Genomic DNA, 26,785 nt, shown 5'->3' with positions numbered 1-26,785 from the left:
TTTTCTTAATTATCCATAGTAACAAACGGAAACTGACAATAACAAAAGCATTAATGTCTATATCAAAGGTCTTAATTTTGATCCTACAAGCATACACACATTTGGTGCATGACTGCTCATAAAAACAAATTCAATTTAGATGATCTTAAAAATACCAATAGTAATGTATTCAGTTGCTAAATTATGCAAGAGCGAAGAAACACTAGTACCATATTGGCAAGACGTGTTCAGTTCCCCTTTGAGAAATCAACATTCCCTTTTCTATATATTTGATGAAACTCCACCATACCTGCCATTTACACACCACCATACCTGCCATTTACACAGACTTTAACATTGACAAGGATCGTAAAGATGCCCAAATATAGAGTATAATTCTATAGCTTTATCTATAGTCACCTTGATGCTATTTTTAACTTCACAAGAGTAAATCACTAACAAATTAAAGTACAAATTCTTGATTCCTAACACATTAATTCAACGGAAAAGGGCCAAAATTACCCCTGAACTTTGAAAAATAGTTCATTCATGCTCTTCGTTATACTTTAGGGCCAATTATACCCTTACCGTTATACTTTGGACCAAATATGCCCCTGAGTATAATTGTGTGCCACGTGTCGGTCTCTCAGTGGCCAACTTATTTCCCTTTGCATATCCTTGATAAAACTTTTGTCCAATTGGATTTCAGCAACAAGTCAACTAAATGATCACATTTATTAACTGCATTGTCTTCGTAATGCCATCTAATACTATAATTTTCTCTCCTAATGCTCTGAAACTAATAGGCAAAGACAACAGCAATCGGCACGTTTTCTCTCCTAGTACTCTCTAACTAAGGAGATCATTACAAGATCACAACTCTTCAAACTTGTGACGTACTGAGTGTCCTCTTATTAAAGCTTTTGGGTAAAATGCATTCAGGCAACTGCCAAATTCATTTCTTCTTGAAGAGGAAATGTGCAACCATCCATTCTTCTCCATTGATGTACCCTAACTGTTCAACAACTGATAGGAAAAATGTTCTCCAGTAGACAGTCCACTTAACAGCTGAATCCTTACCATAAGTGGACTCCATTATTGGCTTTATGGAATTTTTGTTCTGATCCATTTTCTTAAGCCATTCTTCGCTGCAAAATAGAGGTACAAAGCTAAAACTGATTAAACATCACCAATAAGTTGGCCACTGAGAGACCGACACGTGGCACGCCGTTATACTCAGGGGCATATTTGGCCAAAAGTATAACGGTAAGGGTATAATTGGCCCTAAAGTATAACGAAGGGCATGGATGAACTATTTTTCAAAGTTCAGGGGTAATTTTGGCCCTTTTCCGTTAATTCAATCTATTGAAAAGACTAACTGGATCAAAAGCAACATGCATTTTTTTTTTAAATTGGTAACTGTAAAGCAACATTTATTTTGCATACAAGCATTCAATTTAAAGCTAGATGTGGGAAAAATAAGCAATCAGAAAGTCTTTCTGGTCACTTATAAGACATAAGCTATAGATGTTTAAGTTTCAAATAGTACCTTTTCCTTTTTTGTAAATGTTTTCCAAATTTTATAACTGGAGCATGCTGGTTTTAAACAGCCCCCCTACCTTGGTAGGAGTATGGTCTGCCTAAACTCTACCCTCCCCAGACCCATATTATGGGATTTCACTGGGTATGTTGTTGTTGTTGAGCATGCTGGTTTTCTTGCTTTCTTCTCCATCTTCTGTTTTTTGTTATAAAATACAATACAGAGAAGGGTTATTTTTTCAAAATAGAATTTATTAACCTAGAAATTTCCCTAATCAAAGTAAATAATATTAATAATAACTCAGAAACTTCCAACTATTTTTTGCACAAGGTAATCCAGAAACTCCCAACTTATAACCATATCCAGGATTATATAGTTATGTCACCCAAAAACAAAATGTAATAATGAGTTCATCGAAGTAGCACATGCAGCTCTGAATTATGCACCTCGGAAAGATATACTAATACATTCACAATTAGTGGTCTTCTCTATCTCAGGAAATGTAAAGTGAAATGAACTAAGACGACATCCTAAACCCGTGTGCTTTGGAGTGAAAAATGACCTCTTTCCATACATATTTCTATTCGAAGAAGTTTATATACACTTTTTGTTGTTGAGAATAACCCCTTTCCAGACACATTTCTAGCCTTAAAGAGCAAATGACCAAACATTCCAGGACAATACCTGAAACAGACTAATTTTATATAACAAACCACTCGTTCTAGAACTTACCATGTCAATCAAACAACTGATCGGGTTTCCAAGCCAAACTCTATTAGAAAAGCTCGACACGGCTCTTTTGCATCTGGTACTCGATACAGGTATTGTGAAATTGCAGAATAATGATCTTCTAACTTCTCCAGCAACTTACAGCATTAAAGCTCTCATACCAGCTTTTTTTGTCTGCAAGCAACATAGGATCAGAAAAATAAACAATGTCTACAATTGCATTACATTTCTCTATTTTTATTTCTTCCTAATTGGAGCTTTCCTTCGTCAAAGTCCACACTTTAATTACAATTTGCGCTTAAAGCTGTAACAGACTTTGTCACTTGTTTTGTGCTTTTTGCCTTGACTCTTCTGCTCTATTAGTTAAATTCCTGGTACTTACCAAAACATATTCCCCTCCCCACAACCAAACCAAAAGGGAAAGAATGAACTACGGAATCAAATGAGAAGAGCAAAATTCTTTTCTTGATCTGGAAAGCAGAACTTTTTAGTAAATTTAACAATCGACTATATATGAGAGAGAAATGTAAAAAATGCAAAACAGAATAGTGAATCGGGGACGTGTGCCTACAATGTACTGAGCCAGCCTCATATCAGTAACATTATAATGCTACCTACAATTGCCAGTTGTATTAATTCCTTGTTCACAAGCTAAAGACCAAGAAATATCACGCACAAGTATAGATACCTTTGCTTTATTGGGCGACGAGCATTGTAAACACAAATCCATTGTGTTGTAGGCATTCCCATCCGTACTTTCTTCTTTGGTTGTTCATCTTCATCTTCTTCCATTGTAAGCCTTCCTCTCTTCTGTCCGACTTGATATATAAGCTTCAATAACATAAAATGTGTTACAAAAAATTCTCCTGTCACCGACTTTCGAGTTCAAGGATGCCCTGAATTATGAAATGTCAAGTAATACCTTCTGTGCACCATCAGTGTTGATTGGCCTGATGTATGGATTTGTATCTACTATTCCATCAAACAATGAGATATATTTCGCATAATTAGGCTCCTCATCAAACTTCAAGTTCACAACATATTCCATGAACTATCTAAATGGAGCAGGGCAGAAGCAGCAAAGTATTTCTGGAGAATTCGCCATTTTTTTCTTACAGACAAGGAAACATTTATTCTCACCCTACAAAGATCACATCATGTGTCACAGAAGGAAGCTATTAAAAAGTAAAACAACATTCCAGAGGCGGATCCAGGCTTTAAGCTCTATGCGCTCGACTTTTAATGTTCTTAATACTAAACCCATTGTACTTCTAAAATTATGGATTCAGCACTTATATTTGTTGCAATTTCAGTGGGTTTTATATATAAATTTTATGCTCCGTGTGGAACATACAGCATCTGCCTCTGTTGCATTCTAAGTCGACAAAATGCTAACCTGATATCCCTGCCAAGGCAGCCGGCCTGGGAGAAGAAAGATGAGCGTGTAAGCCAATGATTCTAGGTCATCCCTCCGGCTTCCAGTTCTTCCGAGGTGCACGTGCACACTAGCATACCTTACAGTTCCCCTTAAGCAATGATTTTCTTAATAGTCAGGGAATGCAGTTTAGAAATGCAAACCAAGGCATGCAACATAGAGAGGAATTGTTGAGTACTGTACCTAAAGGACTTATACTGAAGAGAGTAGAGCAGAGGTTTGCTACTAGATTTCTGTGAGTTAACATCACGCCCTTGGATAGTCCTGTTGTGCCTGATGAAAAGGGCAACGCACATAAATCAGTTTGCTGCACAATTTCATCTTCTTGGTTTGTTAGGTGATCAGTTCTGGAACTGGCACGATCTGCAGCTTCGAGCAATTCATCCCAATGAATTGTTCCTTCTACACGTTCTTCGCCTAGTATTATTACTGGCAGTCCACAATCTTTTACTTGCAATTTCCATTACTTTAGGTGGAAGATAACCATTTGTTTTACCATCATAGTAAAATGCAAGCTTTAATTGGACCGAAAAGAGTAACAAAACCGAAAAGAGTAACAAGTACAACGAATTTGGTCATAACAAGTCAGTAGCGAGTGTGTATAATAGACTATCACTGCTTGAAAATAATACAAAATAAACATCCATTCGGAACAAGAAGTGAAGTCTATAATCTCTATAACTTCATATGCAAATCACAGACAACTCAAGTTAATTATGATTATAGGCTGAGACTGCTTAGGCAAAATTCTGCATGTGAACTGAATTTAAAGTATACTTACCTTGTGATAGGTTGGTAGATCAAAGACAATAAGCTTGCCATCAGCAGATTCAACTTGTTTCATAATTTCCGATGAATGAGCTGCTGGATTTGCACCAGAGAAGACACCACCAGCAGCCATGATTCCAAGAGCAACAATAGCATATTCCGGTACATTTGGGAGCACTACCAACACAACCCTTCCTTTTCTTAAGCCAAGGGACCTCAAGGCCTTGGGAAACCTCCTTATGTCTCTTGCAACTTCGCCATAAGTGTAGCCTTTGCTAGTGGTAGCATCTACAAATGCCAGTTTGTCAGCGTATAATTCTACATTGTGAAGCACAAAATCGGGGAGAGTCACGTTGTCCGGTACTTGGACCGGAGGATATCTACTCTGGAAAATGTGTTCACCTTCTTCTTGTTGTTGTGAGCATTCTACTTCATGAGTTCCCATTGTCAGTAATATGCCTCGTATTAACTTCCCCAGCTAATTTATAGGAGATATTTTGGTTACCTTGGAAAGTGGTAAGTCGTAGCATCACGAAAATAAAATGTGCATGCATGGAGGATAGAGGATTAGTAGATGAGGCTTTGTTCACTTATAAGTAAGAATTTGTTGAATCATCCCATTCTGCCTGACGCCTTTTGCATTAGTTATGCTGAAATTTGACATTTGATTTTAAAATTCCCACTAGTAACTGAGATCATCTATACTAAGTCAATCGGTAGGTTTGTTTCCATGCGTGCAACTGCATTTTTTCACTGGCCCTTTGCCATGACCACCGAGTTCGTCTAAAATGAATGCTTCACCTTGTTCCCTAGAAGAATGGGATATCCCAATTAGTGTAACGTGGTGTTCCTATTATAGAGTTGCTTGTTTAGTTTTGGATAATAAAAATGCTCGGATTTGTTATGCTTTGTGAATTTCAATTCATTTCTTTTTTCAAAAAGCAATGCCTCAATTTAATTGATTTTAAAGGTTACATAAGTGAAACAAATAACCAGACGTAATTACAACTAGCAGCAACGGCATGGGTCAAAAATGAAAACAACCTTCTCATGTATATTTTAGACAAGCAATTGCTTCATATTAAGTTTAGATTGGAAATTGCTATATCTGTGGAGTAGTCTCGATTGCCAAGAGATTCTAGAAAGCTTCTGTATGAAGATCAATTGCACAATCGATTTCACTTAAAGAACCGTCCACTATGAACAAACGTAATCATAACAAACCTATGCAAATTTGCAATCTACAATTTTTTAAAGAATATCAAAACAAATGTCGACAACCATATTATTGAATATAGGCCGCTTATTTTTTTAGGAAAAAACTACAAACCCGTTACAAAACCAGAAGGGATGCAAGAAGAATAATTAGAAAAGTAAGACCTATATATTCAACAAGGAAATGGTCGCGCAAGGTGGGTAATTGTGATGCATTACAACTCCGAAACAAAGAATCACCTAATAACGGAGCATGTAGGTTCTACGCCTGAACCAGTTATAATCAGGTAGATCCTGGATAGGCCGCACTGTGGATATAGCAACATTCTACCAAAGCACTGTGGATATAGCAACATCCTGCCAAAAGGGAGAAAAGATATACAAATTGGTTAACACTCAGAAAAGAAGATCAAGCAAATATGAGTAACATTGTTTCATAGCAGAGTGTTGTTGACCCAGTGGCAGAAAGGGAACCTTTTAAGCTTTTGTCGTCAAATAAAAAGTTGTTTCATAGCAAGAGATCCCCAAGTCTCAAATGTTTTTTGAATCCTTACCTGGTCCAATATAAATATGTTCGCAACTCGTTTGATGGTGCTAGCATCCACGGCATCAATCCTTGCAAACAGCTCCGTGACTGGAATCCTTCTGTCGTATGTGAGTAGCTGCAAGCAGGAGAAAAGAAAGGGAAATGCATTACTCTCTAAGACTGTAAAAGCAGCACATAAAAGCAAAAAGATCCTAGTTTTACAAAATCACCAGACCCCATTCCCAATGGAATCAAGCTTTACACAAAATGCATCAATTCTTTTTTTCCCCCATTGGAAAAAGCAAGGCGGGGAGAGTCATCAACCTATGTTCTCTGCCTACAAGCAGATGATGCAGTATGGTTTACTTCATACAGAACACAGATACTTGATGACACGCCCAAACTTGTCAGCAAACATAAAACCAGAAAAAAGGCAGATATCATATTACAAATTTACCTAACTCAACCTTTCACAAAGGGACTACGGTTTAAGAGCTACTCTTTTTTTCTGTTCTTATTAGGTCTATTAAGAGCTATTGTTACCAACAACCGGTTGGCAGTAACACCTTTCAGCCTTCATTTTGTTCTTATATATTTGTACGTTAAGCAAGCATAATTACGTTGCTTCTTCCTGTTGTACTCCACCACCCAGTCACACTACCTCTTGCAAGAATGAACTTTATGATCACAACATGGTGGTGTACTGCTGCTGATATGGCTACAGCACATATAGTTACAGCGACATATTGGCAGTAGAAGCTGTAATAGTGGTGAAGAGGATGTTACTAGCATTGTGGAATTTTGAAATTCAGAATCTACTTACAATAATGGAAACCTGTTGTCATTATCTAGGCTAGTGCAATGAATTAGAGTGATTTGGCACAGTTCACTAAAACTGCTCTAAGAGTAATAAAGTTCAAGCTAAAATATCCTCATCACCACTATTGTGGCTTCTACTTCAGAATATTTACGTTCATAGAATGATTAAAGTACATGAAGCAGTTCAGTGTTTCTTTTATGCACATATATGGAGGTGTCCAGTATACTCTTCAGGAATTTAATACTGTGGGAGAAGGAAGCAAATTCCATCTGCGACGACTAATCCATGACTCAACCCCATCCCAATACTTCTACCCGGAAAATAAAAGGAATAACAGAAAGAAAAAAGACTGATTACAGTCATGACATAACACGCATATACACCCACAGAATCAGATATCATTTATACCTGATGTTCAATGTCCTCGGCAACAGGACCAGTTCCATCAATGTGAAGCATGAGACAAGACTTCAACTGCAAACCAGTATTATAAGTGAGAAACAAAGAAAAGCAACAGGGGAAAAAGAGTACTAGACCTGGCGGTTAAACATTAAGTAACACGTTGCAAGCACGAGTCACATCAGCATCTGAAACTCGGTAGCACAATTTGCTTACCTCACACATAATGCAGTAGGATAAATCATTCAAACAATCAGGCTGCAAAAAAGATTCCATTTGAGATCAAACTAGAATAATTTATAGCCACATGCCAGTCAAGGATCACAATGCCAGCACTTATTTTATTTGTCTTTAGAGAAAAAAATCTTCTTCTTTTAAGAGCAAATAAATAAATTGTTCAGTTTATATTAACCACAATATCTCAAAAATCCAAGCAGATCAGTACCACCATGCCAAATATAAAACTAGAATTATTCACAACCGTAGGCCAGTTAAAAGGATCACAATAGCAACACCTAACCATGTTTCTTTATCTTTAGGGGAAAATCTGCTTCTTTTAAGATCGTATAAATAAATTTCTCAGTTTATACTATCCACAGTATCCCAAAAATCCAAGCCGATCAGTACCACCTTGCCTAATATTCAATGTCAGAATATATAAACTGCATCAACCCAAAACATGACCAGTAGATGACATAGAACTACTTCACTGTCTGCATTCGCTATACAACCAATATAATTCTTAGAAGACTTTTTAAGCATATTCAAGAATCAACACTTCATTTCAATCATAATGAAACTAGAACACATCTGGAGGATATAATAGAAGGTAAATTTGAATATCCATACCCACGATACAAGACACGCCGTATTAACATCTTTACATCCAACTCTAATAGTACGAGCAACCGAGCAATCACTTGCATTTATTGCAGCTCTTCAGCACCAACAGCTCCACCCCTCCCAGACTCTCTCTCTCTCTCTCTCTCTCTCTCTCTCTCACACACACACACACACACACACAAAAAAAAAACATACACACATCGAGAACAAATTTTATTTAACAAAAGAAAATGCAAGGAAAATAAGATAACATATCATCACACCACATTCTTTTCAACAGAAGGAAGACACGGTGATAAAGATTTTCACCTTTGCAACAGTATACACACCAAAAAGACCAGTATCTTTATAGTTGGTGTTAAAAGCCATCATGCTCTCTGCTAGTTCATTAATGCCAACACTTTGTGCCAGACTGGAACTGCAAACTATTAGAAGTCGCGTCAAAAAACATGAGTCAGAGATCCATCCACATGCTTGCAATGACACAGATTGCAAAAAAGTGGTGACACACAAGTCACCCCATGTGCTTCCCTCCTCACAGCATTTTTATTCCAAGTGCTCAGCATTGATTGCATTACCATCAGCGGAATGGTATCTGCATCAGTCCATGGTGTCCCTTGAAAAGCAACAGCAAATTGCGCCAAAGGAATATCATCATCAATTACCCTAACCTGATTTTAGTTAAATGATCAGCATGAGGACCATAATCTAGCAAACGAAACACCGTCAAAACACCCTGATAAGAAGATAGGCATACCTCTGAACCTGTAAAAATTGCTGGTTCTATGGTAACCAATTCTGAGGCCATAGACAGGTCGGCTGAAAGCTTAGTAAATTGTTTCTTAACTTGATCAACGAATTCTTCATGTTTAACAAGCCCGGAAGCAACAATTACCTATTTTAATGTCCCCGAAGAAGGTTGAGAGTTTAGACAGCAGATGATAATGTTTAACGAATCAACTTTGAGCTGACAAACAAGGCAGACTTAGAAAAAGAAGAGGAAATCATTTCCCAAATACCATTCTGGGAGCAGTATAATGTGTTGATGTGTAGTCCTTCAAATGACTTCTGGTGATTGTCTTTATATTCTGGGCAGGTCCAAGAATAGTGCTTCCCAAAGGTGAGTACTGGTATGCAGATGAATGCAAATGGTCAAAGATGACTTCCTCTGTTTGACCATCAACCTGCAAACATACAATGATAAAATATGACATCAGAATACATAATACACTTATGCTCTAGTATGTACAGACTATTTTGCATCAAGAAAGCTAAGTTCCTACAGGACATAGCTGCAAAAAATAGATAGTTGAACTAAGAAAATGGCAAAATATTGAGACTAAATAATTGGACAAATGAGTGCTCAATTATTTATTCGACAAATAAATGGTTACTGATTTTCAGGTTGTATATTCTACAGATTACAGACAGCATGATTGTTACATCCTACATTTTCATACATTGGGAACGTTTTAAACTAAAAGTGACAAGTTAAAGACAAGACTATCTTAAGATACAAAGTAGAAATTTTAACTTCCGGTTTCGTTTCGAATCACAATTTGTCTACAATTTTCGTTTGGCATGGAAGTGTTAATGGAAAATTGGGATTAAACTAATCACACTTGGATTAATAAGTGGGATTGGGAAGACAAAACAAAAAAAAAACAGCCCACTTTTAGGCCATGCTTGGCCGTGCATTTCAATGCCTTGGTCAAGGAATCTTGACCCAATATTAGTGTGATCCACATGTCCAAGGCATGGAGGGGACAAAGAGACAAAAAAAATCTGCCCACTCCACACTTTCACAACTCATTACAACATTCCAAAGTGTAGAACACTTAGAGAGAGAAAGAGAGACTCACGGCTAGAGCTAGCCGAAAATGGTGAAGAAAAATTGATCCAAAAATTTCAGTTTCTCAAGCAATTTAACTCCATTGAAGGTATATTAACGTGTAGCATCCATTGATATAGCAAGAACAAGTGTTAAAAAAAAAAAATCCAAGAAGTGAAAGTGAAGGCTAGCCGATTGAAGTGTAGTTACAAGGTAAGAGTTGATAATTTTTTTCATGTGTTGTATGACGATTTGAATGTATAGTTCATGCATGTTGTTGTTGGATTGTTGTTGTAGTTGAAGTAAAGAGTTAGCCGTGAGTGAGGTGAAGTCATGATTGATTTCATTTTGCATGTATTGTTGATGAATTGAATATGTATCAACATAGGCAAATGAACAAAGATTTGTAGAAGTTTGGTTGTGATGTTGTATGTTGGATATGGGACTGTTTTTTTTTCTTGAAATAAAAATGAGCCGTGAGTTGAAGGTTCTAATGAAGTCATGCTTTATCTTCTTGAACATGTATTGGAAATGGATTGAATGTATTGTAGTTGGATAAACGGATGAAAATCACGAAATTGTGGGAAGGGTGTTGTAGCCGTGTAAAAAGGGACTGTTTTAGGGGAGATTTAGGGACTGTTTTGTGTCACATTTGGATTGTTGTTGTTATGGACATTGTGGTGCATTGTATGCATGTTGAATATGTGAATTGAGGTGTTAAAGAAATGAATTATGATGAAGTGTATAGGCAGTCCAAAACTGTGGACAGTTTTGATGTTAGAAGTGAATTTGTGTGTGTTGAATGTTGATTCTTGTTGCAAACGTTTAGTGAAAGTAAAGTGCATTGATTCAAGCTGAAACTGAAATGATGGTGGGCTGTTATAAGAATGGAAATGATGCTAAAACAGTTCCAAAAATCATGAAAGTAATGTCATTAAACGTGTTGTTGTTGTTGCAAGTTAAAACTGGAAAATTGCTAAGTGAGAATGGAAATGCTATGTGTGTTGTTTAGCCATGTGTATGAAACAGTTTTGAATGGTGTATGGACTGCCCAAGTTCCCTACGTCATGTTTAAACAAGTCTTGATTAATATATGAAAGAACGATTAGCAATGTTAGCTTGTAACGCTAGTTGGTTTGAATGCGAACAAAACGTCGTTTAATTGTTAGAAAGGAATTGTGAGTGTCACAATACGTATTGAATGCCCTTGTAGACTAATTGTAGTTCTTCACATCTTGATATAGGATAAGTGTTTTTGGGCAGCAAGTACAAGTTAGAATACAACTAAACGCAAAAGGTATGTGTAAAGCCTATTCCTTCTTCTTTTGGCATGTCCTAGACGTAAGTGTGAAACGATATGAACCTTGGGGTAGATTCTATTCTCTAGTTTCATGTATGACTTATGATTCTATATTTCATTAAGGTTATTGTCATGTGCCTACAATATGATTGACTAATGAATAATGCATGAAAGTTCCTATACTTAAAGAATTACACAACTAGAGACATACTTGACTTTCAAAAGCTATACCATGTTGAAGCGATATACGTACATGAAATCTGAAACGTTTCTTGTAATAGTTTGTATGAGACTTAAGATGAACTGAATATGAATATTATTTTTACACTTTAGAGCTGGTTAGTTGCTTATCCACTGAGTCTCAAAAAGATGAATTGCATATATGTGGTTGCTATTTATTCTGCTCGTGCTTACCGCTATATCCTTCACTGAGTCCCGGGCCAGGACACGTTCTCGTGCGCATATTTACTATATTAATCACCGAGTCCCTCACTAGAGGGCCGGGACACGTTATATATCTATGTATATGATGATATGATGACATGATGATATGGAGATGGTGGCCAGGAGGGCATATTCCCTATTACCGAGTCCCTTATTAAAGGGCCGGGACACGTCTATTGTTTATGTTTATGATGCTATGATTTTAATTAACGAGTCCCTCATTAAAGGGCCGGGACACGTTATATATGTTATATACAGAATGATTTTGCAACTTTGATTACAAAACTCTATAACGATATTGATATGAGAATGATACAGATAAAATATGTCCAAAGGCAAGTTTTATGAATTTCTGATTGCTGCATTGGGTCCTACATACTTTGTCTCCTTATGAGTCTATTACTACATTTCATGCTTTACATGCTCAGTACATATTCCGTACTGACCCCCTTTCTTCGGGGGGCTGCGTTCATGCCCGCAGGTACAGACGCTCGTTTCGGAGATCCGCCAGCTTAGGACACTATTTCAGCTATTTTGGACTGCTCCTTTGTTCCGGAGCTAGCTTGTGGTATAACTCCCTTATGTTGTATTCGTAGGTGTTTATTTGGGTATGGCGGGGCCCTGTCCCGCCACATAATACGGTCATTACTCTTAGAGGTCTGTGGACATCGGTGTGGGTCTGTTTGTAGTTGTTGATGCGTTTTATGTCTATGACTTATGTTTGGGGCGTACCCATTCGTAATGGCAGCCTTGTCGGCTCGCACATGTATATGTTGTTCTGTTGGCCCTGTGTGGCCTTTGTTGGAATTTGCTGTGTACAGGGTTATTTTGGATAAGTCCGAAAAACAAAGGAAACTCTGCCGAAATTTTCTTTGAAAATCTTATAAATTTGAAACACCGCTTTGTCGGCTTCTGTTATATACCTGGATGTGTTTGATATAATCTAAGGCAGCGTTTGATATTTGTGTCAGTATAAGTCATCTGTTTGCCGCCCGGATTTGTGATTGTGTTCGGGTGCCCAATTCGGGCACTTGTCACGGCCCACGGGGTTGGGTCGTGACAATGATAAATTTCATCAGCTCATAACAGGAATAATGTTTGGGTTCTGTGGAGTTCCCTCTCTTCTGTTTCCATAAAGAGAGAGGAATGTCGTTTCTTTTGTAAGGTCAAGCATGAGCTTATTGCACGGCTTCAATTCATTTATTATAACTCTTAACATCTCAAAAGAACGAGATACCTGGTGATTAATACTGCATTGTATTAACAAGGGCAAGTGCCTAGAGCACAATAATTCTAAAGAAACCCTTAGAATACTAATCAGTAAACCATATAGGTGTCTACTTGTCTATAACGGTATACAAATAATAATGGACTATATACTTCCAAAAATCTGAAGAAACTTAAGGTAAATTTTACATGAAAGTAAAAAAGAAAAAGATGTAATAGTAAAGTTAAAAACTGTTAACATCCAGGGAACTCGACGACAAAGTAAGTGATTTTGAATTTTAGAACAAACTTGTGTGAATTCTTATCCTACGTAAGCTCAATGAGGGTTGCTAGGTTGATGGTCAATGTAGAACTAGTCAATTTATCATGAATAGTAGACATCAGGCCTTTGGTCATGTTCAACATGAGACCACTTGAAGTATCACGCCACTTAGTTGCTGCAACACTCAAACAGGTAAACACATAAAATTGTGGCACCAAAATAAACACATGATGAAGATTGCAAAATTTAATATAAAGAGATGTCTTAACAATTGTCGAATTTATTTTCTTTTATGTAAAGCTACATTATCCATATAATACCTAATCCAAGGTCAAAAAAATACCTAATCCAGGGTCAACCAGAAACAGTTTTTTCTCATCAAGAATTCCAGGTGTTCCAAGAAGGAAGTTTTCAGGTTTCACATCCCCAAGCACATACCTGCAGAACAATAGCACCAGTATGACAAGATTATTTCAGGTACTACCACAAAAAGGTATGTTCACTTGTACGGAGCAAAACCCCATATTCTGGAACAGATGTCATCCACAAACCAGAGACTAACATAGACACAAGATGTTTTGTGATCTTGCTTGTAAAATAAGTAATTGGGGGATATGTTCCCACAATGGAAGTTCACTGTATCATCTTAACCCAAATACAGTTTCTGCCTAAGATGGATCATAGCTTTCAGACCGTAGCAGGATGATAATCACAAATCCATACTTACCCTTTAGAGTACAACTTCTCAAGTATGGATATTGTTTCAAAGGCAATGCATGCTACCATTGCAATAGACATCCTGAAATGGACAATGAAAAAATCAAATAGAATGTCATTGAATTCCAGGGACCAGCAACAACCTCCTCAGAATATTATTACAAATACAGAATGGAGTTCACTTATGAAAATTATTGTTCCAGACATCCCATAAACTAGGACCAAGCATATCCGTAACCTACACTCATGGAAAGCATTTCTGTAATTTCATGGAGATTGAATATGAAGTCCGAAGTGAGACAATCAAAAAGTTACACTAAAGTAAGAAATCACATACCATAATATAGTAATCACCATGCCGCCCCTTGTAATGGACACGTGGTATCCCATGACCACCACCAAGGGCACTACCACAAACAGCAAATGCCATCAATTAAAAGAGAATAAAAAGACTTACTTGTAGAGTTGCCACTCATAAGGTGGTGTGTTTGAACCAGGTAAACCTTTAATTGATATCATGCATAAGCCACCTCATGTTATTGGTTGGGCTTAGCAAATTCCATCTTATTTGACATCTGGTTTTTATCCAATTGTCTCAGCCCTAGGGTTTTGTAGATAACATCATCCGGCAAGATAGCTTCGTCTATCATCTCATTAAACATTTTATAAGCTAGATCCAATTGTCCACGTCTTTTGTATCCATAAATCATTATGTTAAAAGTTTTGACATCAGGAGAGACATTCTGTTTTCGCATTTCACCTAACAGCATCTCGGCCTCGTCTATTGGCCCTTTCTTGCAAAATCCATCAATTAGGCAACTATAGGTATCAACAGAACGCACCTTTGCTGGAACTTCCTCGAACAATTTGGAAGCCTCACTCACATATCCCTTTTTACATAAGCCATTGATCATGGAGGTGTAAGCGACCTTATCAGGATCCAATTCCATTTCCCTGAAAAGTTTATAGGCTTCTAGTACTTTGCTATTCTTGAATAATTCATTAATAAGAATTGTGTGCGTGGTGATGTTTGGAGAAAACCCAACTTTTTGTATTCCCTGATACAACATAAAAGCCTTATCCATTCTATTTACCTGGCAACATCCATCAATGAGGCAATTATAAGTAACAAGAAGGCATACATGGCATTTTCTTGAACAACTTGAAGGCCTCCTTCACATATCCATTTTTACAATAGCCAGCCATCATAGAGGTGTAAGAGATGGTATCAGGATTCAATCCCATCATAATCATATCTCTCAGAAGCTCATTGGCTTTTCCCACTTGGCCTGCCATGCATAATATGTTAACAAAAATTGTCCATGTGACTACATTAGGATAAATCCCAAGTTTTTGCATATTCTCATGCAACATATAAGCCTTCTCTGAATCGGATTGTTTAGCAAAACCATCAATAAGAGAGTTAAAACTTGCAACGTGCAATGTGTTCCTCTTAAGCATGATTGGAATTACTTCCAAGGCCTTTTCTGGTTTCTTATCTTTGCAAAGCCTGTTAATGACTGCATTATAGGCATAGACTGCATTGTTTTTGATCATCTCCACCAGTAGCTTACAGGCTAAAGTGAGATTTCCTTGAGCACAAAATCCATTTATTAAGATACTGTAAGCAAGTTGATCAAATTTGTATCCAGAATTCTCAAGCTCATAAAACGTTTTAATAGCTAACTCCATCTCTTCAATTTTGCAGAATCCATTTAGAAGTGAGCTATACGTAACTATGGTAGGCTTTATATTATTAGCTTTCATCTCCTCAATTAAATTTAAAGCTTTCTTGATATTCTGGCATTTGCATAATCTATCAACCAGAATGCTATAGCTATAGATATCTGGTATAATTCCAAAACTCTTCATTTCGTCAAAAATGCTTAAAGCTTTATTTACTTCACCTGTATCGCAAAATCTGTGAATAATAGCATTGTAGCAGTAACAATTTAGTGGCTCGTTGTTATCTCTCAGATCCCGAACATAGTCCAGAGCAAAATCAGCTTCTCCAACTCTACAAAGTCCACTAATGTATGTACTATATGTAACAACGGACGGACTAATCTGTCTTTTCTGCATTTCTTCCATAATCTTCTCGGCTTTTTCTATACGTGTATGGTAACTGCAGTAAAAGTTCATCAGGATTGTATACGTCCTTCCATTAGGCAGTGGCCCTATGCTTTTCATTTCTTTAAACAGATTTACAACATGCACCTTTATACTAGCTTCCACCAAACATTTCAGCAAAAAATTACATGAATATATACTTGGATGAAGCCCACTTTTCCTTGCCTGTTTAACAACATCAATCGAACAATCATGCATTCTATTTGCAGCAAACACCTTGATAAGTATATGTATATCAACCACGAAAACCGATTCTTTTGCACTAAAAAGATGGAATATCTCATATAAGTTAAAACGAGCCTTGTAAAAGTAAAAAACAATATCATAAAGCAATGCATACACCTCCCTATGCATCCCCTCGAACACGAAAACATGTATAATCATCCTAAAGCTATTTATCGACAGCTTACGACCATATTTCTTCATAGATTTTCTAAATGGCATCTCTTTTGCAACTTCCCAACTTAAAGACTTGTTTATCCTTGTAACTACTGAATACAACTTTCTTTCTTTACAACTATATTTTCTTGTTCGTTTTTCGGAAAGAGTATTCCTACGGTCTGCATACACTTTACTCTCTCCAGACCCCACAACTTCACTGAGTATGTTGTTGTTCTAATTGGAACAACAAATACTTCTTCATCATGACTGCTTGAACAAGAATCATCCAATAATAATACTGAACAAGAACCGAAGTATTTTCTACATAAGCTTCTATTTTTTATAATAAAAATATGTCTACCCAATTCATATAAACCCGTAAATAACAAATTGAATGAAGACTTTTTAGGTAATAACTCAAAACTCATGAAGAAGATAGTGAAGGTTAAAGCACCAAAGTATGTTTTTTCGTCTTACTGTAAGGCGGCCTTGCGTGCCGCTTTTATTTCAGGAAAAAAAATACAGAGTTTGGATATTTCTGTTTTTCAAATTATTTATTTTAGGGTGAAAATTATTTTCACCTCCAATTTTGCTTTAAAAATCAAATTTCCCCTCAATTATAACAATAGACATTCTCCCCCTTTTATCCTAATTAAATTTTTTAAATTCCTATTTTACCCTTACATTATCAAATTATCTTTTTTTTCCTTTTATTTCTGTAAACTCATGATGTTTTTTTATCTTCTTAATCTATGTAACAAAATTCTTATAAGAAAAAAACAAATATTTTCGAGACGGAAAAAGAAAAATAAGAAATTCTAATTGAGTATATAACTTAATATCATTCTATAATGAAATGAGAAGAATAAGACTTTTTTTTATTAATAATAATCAAAACCTAATATATGTATTTATACAAGTAACAATAACTTTATAAATATCATTCAATGCAGGTAATATAAATTAATAAATAAAAATAGAGGTATATTCTGTAACAAATCTTAAAAGATTATTTATTTATATTGTAAATGAATTTTAAATTAATATTTAAAAAATATTCCAGACGACCAAGTACATACATAATATGTACTTAATGAATGTAAACTTTGCCGCACAACTCACTTCAGCAACTAAACTTAGCGGTCAAGTTTAGGGGTGAAAAGATGTATTTTCTCTAAAAAGTAGCATCAGATTTTGTGATAAATTCATAAAAGGATTATTCTACTTATAATATGAACTTAAATAAAAATTTATAAATACTTAGGTTTAAAAAAATTATATAATATAAAAAGAAATTACAGAGATGGGGGATTGGAAATGTCAAGGGTAAAATAGACATTGCACAGGATAAAGGGGGAGAATGTCTATCGTTTCGTTCATAGTTGAGGGGGAAGTTTGATTTTTAAAGCAAAGTTGGTTTTATTAGATTTTTTAGCGGAATGCATAGATAACTCCCTTTGGATCAAAAAAAGTGTCGACTTATCACATCAAGAAAGAATTAATCTTGTTTTTTTAAATTTGCCCCTATTAAGTGTTATATGATCAAATTTCAATGCATATTTAATTAGGGATAGTTTAGTCAAATTATTTATTTTTGTTTAGGAGTTAATATTTTCTTAAGAAGTATGTAAATAGCTAAGTGAACTCTTTATCTTTTCTTTTTTTTTTTAATTTGGAGGGAGTATCTTTTTAAAGGGTAGTGTACATTAATGAATGGGAAGTTCAAGTACTAGTCAAATTGCGGGTTGGGCCGATTGATTGCGAGCGGGTGTATGAAAGCCCAAATTTGCTCAAATGTGCTATTTCGGGGGTGGTCTTTAATTTTTATCTTTGGCCGAAAAAATGGACGAACATAACTCTGAGTTTCTGGATTCGAGCCCAAACAAAATTAAGAAAAAAGAAAAAAAATTGTAAGGTAAAGTTTCAGAGCAAAACTATGCCTCTTCGGTCAAGGTAAACAGAAGTTATGCCGTAAGGCATTGCCTTGTGATTTTTTTTTTTCTACTGAGCTAGTAATGGAACCCTGAACTACAGCATAACTTAGAACTACAGAAGTTATGCAACCTTTGCCTTGGGATTTTTTTTTTTATTGAGCAAGGGTTCAAACCGAATCTCTGATTTTTGTAGACGCTCTAATAAAGATATTTTTTGACCCATAAATTTTCATTAAATGAGAAGGAGGGACAAAAATTAAAGACCGCCGATTTGAGGGGCATTAAAGATCAGTCCATATAAAGGGAAAACCGCACAAAAAAAAAATGAATATGGGTCATTGGCACTTTTGTCTCTATTTGGTGCTGATCTTTAATTTTAGCCCCTCGTAATAAATAGAATAACTTTTTTACGGGACATAAATTTATATTTTTACATTATAATATCTTATAATTATGCCCTGCATGACTTTTAACTTTTAAAAATTTATACACGCAGATTCAATTACTAAAGGGCAAAAATGAAAGACCAACCCATTTAAAGGAAAAATCGTGCAATTTATTCATCCTAAATTGTCAAATCACATTTTACATATGTTATTACATGGAGTAACAATTAGGGTTGGGCATAATATGGACAAAATCGAAATTCAAATTTTTGGCTTAGATTTCGGGTTACGAATTGGATTCTAGATTTATTTTTTGATAGTTGAATTGAATTTTGGATTTTTGGATATCCAAAAATCCAAACTTTTTATTCATTATATTTATTCCTAACAATTATACATAAGTCCACATACCTGATACTAAGTCGAATAACGTACTAAATCAGTCAATATAACCCTATTAGGCTAATGAAAAGTGCAAACTGAGATGCCATATTTTTTATTGGGTCATTTGCACTTTTGTTCCTATGTTGTGCTAGACTTTAATTTTGTCCCTCAAGGCAAATAACTTTTTTTGTAGGGCATAAATTTATATTATCGGGTTATAATATCCCACAAATTATGTTCGCACCCTAAAGGACTCATGCCCCACTAGACGTAATTCGATTTTGAAGGACAAAATTTCTAGACCACTCCATTTGATGGGCAAAAATTAAAGACTAGCCCATTTGAAGTCAAACTTTGCAATTAAATGTTTTTGATCATCATATGAAGAGCTACGACGTGAGTCATTAAGGAAATCATATTAATGAATATTTAAGTCGCATATAGTTTATGATGATTGAGTGGCAATTGACTTGAATATGAACTAATTATATGATATGTATATATATGATTTTACTTTGTTTTGGATTAGGAATTTCCTTAATAATGGTCTCATTGCTTGAATAAATATTTTATTTGGATGATTTTTTTCATCTATAACAGTTAATAATTTAAACACCGAATGTGGTTATAAGTATATTACAACCAATTGCTATAAAAGTCAAAAAGAAATATCGAAACCCACGAGGTCATTATAGAGATGTGAATTTATGCAATACAAGGTAACTAGATACTGTATTACTAATGTTGGATTTTATTTAAGTATTATGAGTCATAGCTTATTAATGAAACCAATCGAGCCCTTACCGCTAGGGGGTGTTCAAAAACCGAATTTTAACCGATAACTCATACCAAAAATGTGATATTGGATTATTGGTATCGGATTATCGAATTAACGGTTTGGAAATGATTTAAATTTCTTATAAATAACGGGTTATTGGTTCAGGAACGAATTGTCTAATTTTTATATTGGATAACCCGATAACCCATTTAACCGGTTACTACGAAGTTACAATATTACTTCGAGATTTTTTTCCAGATCTTCCAGATTTTTTTCTTCTTTTCTTTTATATCTTTTCCCTTCTTCGAACAGTAAGCAGTGCAAAAAGAATGACATGAGAAGGTTATGAAGACAAGAGATCAACTTGTGACTCTTGGTCTTTTTATTGTTGGAAATCGTCATAAATACTGGAATGGAAGTGTATTTTATATGCAAAGGAGAAGAAAGAAAATTTTCTTTTCAATAATTTTTTTTAATTCATTGCTCATTAAATTCGTAGTATAATATGTGATTGAATAAATTAGATTTTCTTTTTAACCATAAGAAAAGTGAAAAGTTAGAAAGGATTAATTGAATCCAAATAAATTTAGAAGATCTGCATTTATTTATAGAAAAAGAAAAAAAATTGTGAGCTAAGGTGTTTTTTTTGTTAATCTCTAATTCCAGCAGACTTCTCCCAATAGAAAGCAAATTCATTTGTTGGTTATTGCTTTTTCCATTCATGCGCTTTCTTCATTTTTTGTCTCCACAAAAATCACCCAATCTTTGCTAACATTAAAAGGCAATAATGGACGAAATGGAGGATTGTTTTTGTTGAAGTTAACCTGGGAAAGGAAATGAATTGTAGGGGAAAGAGAAGGAAATTTGGAGATTTGAGTAAAAGACCAATAAGCTCCTAAAAGTGTCTACTTTAATCAAATGATAGGGATATTTTAGTGAATCAAAAAAGTGGGTACATTACTAACCTATGACCTTCATGTTGTAGGTTATATATATATATATGCACATGTAATTTGAGGGAAGGCTAATTCTAGTATCTCTTTGAGATTATAGATTATTAGACAATAGAAGCAATGCTTGAAGATGCAAAAGAAAAATTATTGTCTCAAATTAATTGTTTTAAAATAGTAGATCCTTGTTGCTTTAATTCCCGGCGGAAGAGAAGTTAGAGCCCGTTTGGATTGGCTTATAAGTTGCTTATAAGCTGTTTTCAGCTTTTTTGAGTGTTTGGCTGGTCAGCTTAAAGTCATTTTGTGCTTAAAATAAGCTCAAAAAAATAATTGGGCCCATTTGACTTAGCTTATCTAAAGCAGCTTATAAGCTAAAAACAGCTTATAAGCCAAACAAATAAGTTAGACTACCCAACTTATTTTTTTTAGCTTATAAGCTGTTTGCAGCTTATAGGCATAAGCCCATCCAAACAGGCTCTTAATCTCATCTTGTAACTTGACCAATTAATCAGTCACTCGAACCGATAACAAATGGATAACTGCTGAGCAGAATCGAATTCAATCGATATCTTATTTGTTCGATAAGGGTTTAGCACATATAAGAATCAATTACCGATAAGCTAAACTATTAAATGCAAAAATTGAACCGAATCACCCGATAAACACCCCACTTACAACTACAATAATTCCATGCATTTTGCTTGGGAACGGAGTAAGTTATACTGTTATACTCAGAGAGAAAAATGAAGAAAGTTTAGCTACTAGAGCTTTATTTCTATTAATTGTTTGGTAATGATGGTACTGTTGGTCTTATTCGGCTAGTCACTTTGTGGTTTTATTTGGCTAATTACAAATGGTTCATTTATGGTTCTATATGGTTTACAATACGGTTTGGCAAGTCTACCAACTTCGGAAAAAACTTTAGGCATGGGTGTTTCAAGTTTTATCGATGAAGTTTAAGCAAATATGACTGAAGGTCAGCCATTTTGTTTGAACTTTAGGCAGAAATGCGTGAACTTTTGTCATATATAACTTCAGACTCTGCATGTTTAAAATTATTTCGAAGTAGGTAAATATGAAAAAAAAAAAAAAAAAGTAGGTACAAGTTAAATAGCAATATCCAAATAAGATATCCCGCAAAAAATTTACTTTTTCAAAAGACATGACTGAAATGTGGCCGGGACGTTATTTTTATGAGATGAACTTTGAAAATCCAACATGATCTCTTTGGTACCAGAATGAACTAGGCCTATAAGTGGGCTTCAATTTGGGCCGCTAACAAAGGAAAACCTCAACACTTGAACTTCTAATGGATCGACACAATGGGCAAGATTGGGCCACAGCATCACATTCTATACAAAGACACAAGTGCCTGCACGGCAATAACACAACCGAAGCTAACCGCTTTCTACAGGCCTTGCAACCCGGCCCATTAAACTCAACGACCCGGTCCGGATCAACATACGCTGACTCAGCATCCTCCGAGCCGTTATATGAGCCGCTATTTGAGCCGTTAATCATAGCCTGTTGTAGCTGTACTTGAAGCGTGGCAACTTTTACTTCCTGTTCACGTGCCTTTACTTGCCACGCACGCGCCTCCGCGGTGAGTTGTGATGCACGCGCCTCCAGCTCAGCGTTGCGCATCGCGGCTTTTTCCACCTCTATTTCCTTCTCTCTTAGCCTCCTAGCCGTTGATTCCTCAGCTGCTCCTATCAGCGCATGATAGTGCCGCTTGCTTTTCTCCTCTAACGTACGCCTCAATTGTTCTCCCTATAGAAAAATTAACCAAAAAAAAAAAAAAAATTATCCTCCACATATAAATACCATATTCTTTAAATAGGGATTTTTACAAAAATATATGACCCAACATAATATATTACACCGACGTAGCCATATTTTCAGTTTACATTCGCATAACCAACTTCTTTTTTCGTAACAGTGTTTATACACACAGTATACAATATTAAACGATATTATACAAATATTATACAACGTTATGCACTTACGATAAATATGTGTCCACCTTGGATAAAAGTTTATAATAGGGTAAAAGAGGTGATTAAGGAAAATTAGGCTAAACTGGGTAATTTAGGGAAAAAATGGGCTAAACCAGGTAAATATTCTTTCCTGGACATAGAGCGTAAGTTTCCCAAGTAAAATTGTTCAAAATTATATAAAATACAGCATTATACACTTAAGGTAAGTAATGTGTCCACCTTATATAAAAGTGTATAATAGTGTATAGAAGACGTTGTAGGAAAAACTGAGCTAAACCGAGTAACTAAGGAAAAACTGGACTAAACCTTGTAAATATTCTTTCCGAGTATACATGGAGCATAATTTTCCCAAGTAACTCGTGGAAGCATTGAAACAATTTGCTCTTTTGTGAAGTGCAAAGGATTATATGGAGTGATAAATTTGAAAAACGTAGTAGTTTTTTCAAATCATACCTGGACTTGAAGGAAATGTTCAATTTCTATTTGTTGCTGTTTGATGTGAAAGGCAAAATAATCATCTGTTAATCTTGAGAACAAAATTGATGATTGAGAGGACTGAGGAGAAACAGAGTGTTTTTGTTGCTGATGTTGTAAATGTTGTTGTTGTTGTTTATGCGATTGATCATTGAAAGCTAATTGAAGGCCAGTAGATACTACATTTGTTTGTTGCCATTGTTGTTGCTGTTCTTGTTCTTGTTCTTGTTGTTGCTGCTTCGATGGCTGTTTATGAAGCTGAGTAAGATCGATGAGTTGCGGTTGAGATTGCATTGACATTAATGGATTCATCACTGTTGTTGTTGTAGTAGCTAAGGTATGTTCTCTTCCTCTTTTTCGCAAATTCGCTTCAACTGCCATTGCCAAAACATAAAAAATAGAGATTAAGTTTAGTTTCTCATTCATTGCATATTAATCAATCAATCAACTAATTGAAATGAGAATCCATTTCATCCTTAACAAATGTCTCGGATTCGAGTCTTTGAGCCTGGAAATGAAGATATGCCTCTTTGACAGGTCATATTTGGCGTGAATCCATATTAATCCAACTAGTAGATACCGAATGATGAATGTGACATTCAAATTTGTGTGCTTAACCTATTTTCCAGCTTTGACACAGGTCTCAAGTTCAAGCCTTAGAAATGATTTTCTTTTTTGATAGGAAGCAATTTACCTTTAACAGGTCTTACGTGGCCTTGAATTCAAATTAATCGGACCAGGAGATCCCAAACATTGAATGTGACATTCAAATTTGTGTGCTTAGTCCATTTTCCACCCTTAACACTGGTCTCAGATTTGAACCTTAAAATGAAAAAATCATGGTGGGAAGCGATTGGCTGCGAATTCAGACTAGTCGAACATGCTGATACCTAAGTTTGTGTGCTTAGTGCACAATTGATTAATCAAAAGAAGAGAAGAAAGTAAAATCTTTACCTCCTGGATTGAATAACTTTTGTGTAGGATCAAGAAATGATTCTTCACCAAAACCTACACTTGGTGGTTGTTGAGTTTGTACTAATGATGAATAATTGTTGCAAATTTGGCTCTTTCCTTCTTGTACACTTGTGTTTAGAAAGAGAACATTTGATGGGTATTGAGCTTGAACTGCCATTTTATTTCTTTCAAAAAATATGAATTTGAATGAATATATGAAGACAAAATTTTATGGGAATGGCTATAGACAAGTGTGATTGGTGGGGCTAATAATAATAAAGGCTAACACATAAACAGCATGGAAGAGAAGAAGATGCCATAATAAACCATGGCGGATTCTTCAATGACCCTTCAAATTCAAAAATAATTTCTCGGTTATTTGAAAAAAAAAAAACCGAAAAAAATGAGAAAAAAAATTAAGAGAAGAATGAATGAGAAGCAAGAAGATTATGATTCTTGAGAGAGGAAGAGGGAGAGTTCAAAAGAAGAAATGGGGAGTGAATAGAATTGAATGAGTCTTTTCTTTTTTACACCTAAAACTTTTTTTTTTGTGTGTGTGTTTTTTTCTCCTATTTTTTCTTGCTTATCGGTTTGGTTGCGTCTATTGTCTTGAATGCTACGTGCTATATGCTTTTTCTTGTCAAAACATATACTTATGAAAGAGAGAGAGATATGTTATTGAAGGAAATCAGTCCAAGAGAGAAAGAGAGGGGTAGCCCCTTATTTTGGTTCTTTTGTTCCTTGTTCCTTGTTCTTCCCCTTTTTTTTCACCCAAAGTTTGTAGAGGCGGATTCAAAATTTAAATTTTGTGTTCAGAGTTCTACATTCTACCGTAACCTATTCAATTTATTGGGTTTAAAATCTTTTTTCCTTGTCCTCCTTCCGTCTCAAATTATCTGTTGTGATTTCTAAAAATAATTGTCTCAAATTATTTTCGTTTTAAAAGTTCAAGACAATTAATTACTTTTTTTTTCATTCCACCCTTCGCAGTTATTATATTTTAATACTACAAACACCCATTATGTGGTGATGTTATGATTATTCAAAACCCAATGAAGGGTAAAATAGTTTAAAATGCTTCCTAATTAATGTATCTTAAGGAGTGTGTAAAAGAAAATCACTACCGATTAGTAAATTTTTACAACACATAAATGAAATTTGAACTAAAGTTATTGGTTCAGACGAATCATAACTAATGCAATAGGTTCACCCTCAGGTGTTAGGTACTTGCTTTTGGCCTCAACTTATTCAAATTTGTCGAAAACTCCTGTTATAAAAGATAAAATATATTTTACTAAAGGTGATTTCATACCCGAAACTCTTAACTTTATTTTTCCTCTATTGCATTGAGAATGACTGATTGATTTCTTCTTCAGATAATTTTGATGGGGGTTCAAGAGTAATTTTGATTGTGAAAATCAGATAATGCATTTCAGCTAATCAGCTCCCAGTTACCAAGATCAATTCTTTTTTCCTTTTTACAATTTAAATTTAAAAGTTAAAACTCTTTTAATACAAGAAAGTGGGGACTTTGAATTTTTTTTGGAAGAAAAAGCAGATACCTTTATACCCAACCCTGCTCATATTAGCTTTCGGTAACTCATATATTTACGTGATTATCAAGATTCAAACACTTTAACAGCTAGTATTCGTCATAAACCACATTCCTTATCTTAGAAAATAAAGGAGAGATCCGAATACTTCAGACATAATTGCTATAGTTAGTGTGTTTTTTTTTAAAAAAAAAGTTTTCTGTTCGGTGTCCGGTATTTGTTTTGGGGTTCGGAAAATTTCACAGTAGCGGAGTTATTTGTTCAAGGGGAGTCAATTGACACCCCTTACACGTTATGGATAGGTCAATTTTTTCATGTATATACATACTACATGCTGAATCTTTGAAAGATCGATGTAAATTCTATTTCACTCCCTTTAGTGAAGAATTTGGTTCTACCACTATTTGAAGGTAAAACACTCCCTAAAAAAGTCAATATATTCCCAGGGTTGGAATATAAAACAAAATTACATATTTTATTTGATTCAAAGATTAAATCTATTTAGTGAAATCTTACCAGGACTAAAATCAAAGTTTATTAGTATTAATTAAGAAATCAAAAGTGCAAGTATTCTCAATCTATTTTCTTCAAATTTATAAGATCCTTATTTTGGATGATGATGAGAATTCACGTGGATCTAGTGAATTCCATTTTGAACCTCCTTTTTATAATTTTGCACTAAGGAATATTATCTTGATATTGTTTATTAATTTGCTAGACATTTTATTGGTTTAACCAATTAAATGATCATGTGGCAAACTGATCAGCAGAACAGTACTCCCCATAATCATCTCCCGACCACATGTGCTACTGCAACTTTTGCATCTAT

The 26,785-nt window shown here is 35.2% G+C and overlaps 4 protein-coding genes, 1 long non-coding RNA gene and 1 pseudogene across 6 annotated transcripts; 1 reads left to right on the top strand and 5 right to left on the bottom strand.

Moving 5' to 3' along the window:
* Positions 1 to 934: 934 nt before the first annotated feature.
* On the bottom strand, positions 935 to 14,554 carry LOC132612283 (casein kinase 1-like protein HD16; annotated as a pseudogene).
* On the bottom strand, positions 5,528 to 8,697 carry LOC132608708 (probable mitochondrial-processing peptidase subunit beta, mitochondrial). The gene is made up of 4 exons (XM_060322452.1): positions 8,564 to 8,697; positions 7,421 to 7,486; positions 6,221 to 6,328; positions 5,528 to 6,023 (listed from the first exon to the last, which is right to left on the bottom strand). Exons 1-4 carry the CDS (start codon positions 8,624 to 8,626, stop codon positions 5,994 to 5,996), a joined length of 267 nt encoding a protein of 88 aa, XP_060178435.1. The 5' UTR covers positions 8,627 to 8,697; the 3' UTR covers positions 5,528 to 5,993.
* LOC132609759 (uncharacterized) lies at positions 9,756 to 12,558 on the top strand. 2 transcript variants are annotated; one of them, XR_009570935.1, is made up of 3 exons: positions 9,756 to 10,298; positions 11,330 to 11,382; positions 12,311 to 12,558. It is a non-coding gene; the product is annotated as an uncharacterized LOC132609759 (long non-coding RNA). The 2 variants fall into 2 exon arrangements; XR_009570934.1 differs by lacking the exon at positions 9,756 to 10,298 and having other exon boundaries at positions 10,305 to 11,382.
* Positions 14,555 to 14,571: 17 nt separating the features above from the next.
* On the bottom strand, positions 14,572 to 15,120 carry LOC132612282 (pentatricopeptide repeat-containing protein At1g05670, mitochondrial-like). The gene has a single exon (XM_060326582.1). The coding sequence runs from the start codon at positions 15,118 to 15,120 to the stop codon at positions 14,572 to 14,574; it is 549 nt and encodes a 182-aa protein (XP_060182565.1).
* A 34-nt stretch (positions 15,121 to 15,154) lies between these two features.
* LOC132612281 (pentatricopeptide repeat-containing protein At5g39710-like) lies at positions 15,155 to 16,609 on the bottom strand. Its single transcript, XM_060326581.1, has one exon. The coding sequence runs from the start codon at positions 16,607 to 16,609 to the stop codon at positions 15,155 to 15,157; it is 1,455 nt and encodes a 484-aa protein (XP_060182564.1).
* Positions 16,610 to 22,036: 5,427 nt separating this feature from the next.
* On the bottom strand, positions 22,037 to 25,075 carry LOC132609758 (E3 ubiquitin-protein ligase BOI-like). The gene is made up of 3 exons (XM_060323896.1): positions 24,404 to 25,075; positions 23,429 to 23,823; positions 22,037 to 22,748 (listed from the first exon to the last, which is right to left on the bottom strand). Exons 1-3 carry the CDS (start codon positions 24,579 to 24,581, stop codon positions 22,254 to 22,256), a joined length of 1,068 nt encoding a protein of 355 aa, XP_060179879.1. The 5' UTR covers positions 24,582 to 25,075; the 3' UTR covers positions 22,037 to 22,253.
* Positions 25,076 to 26,785: the final 1,710 nt, after the last annotated feature.

Source organism: Lycium barbarum, chromosome 9 (assembly GCF_019175385.1).
Source record: "Lycium barbarum isolate Lr01 chromosome 9, ASM1917538v2, whole genome shotgun sequence".
Lineage (NCBI taxonomy): Eukaryota > Viridiplantae > Streptophyta > Magnoliopsida > Solanales > Solanaceae > Lycium > Lycium barbarum.
The sequence above is the reverse complement of the archived record's forward strand: the minus strand, read 5'-3'. Positions and strand labels throughout refer to the sequence as shown.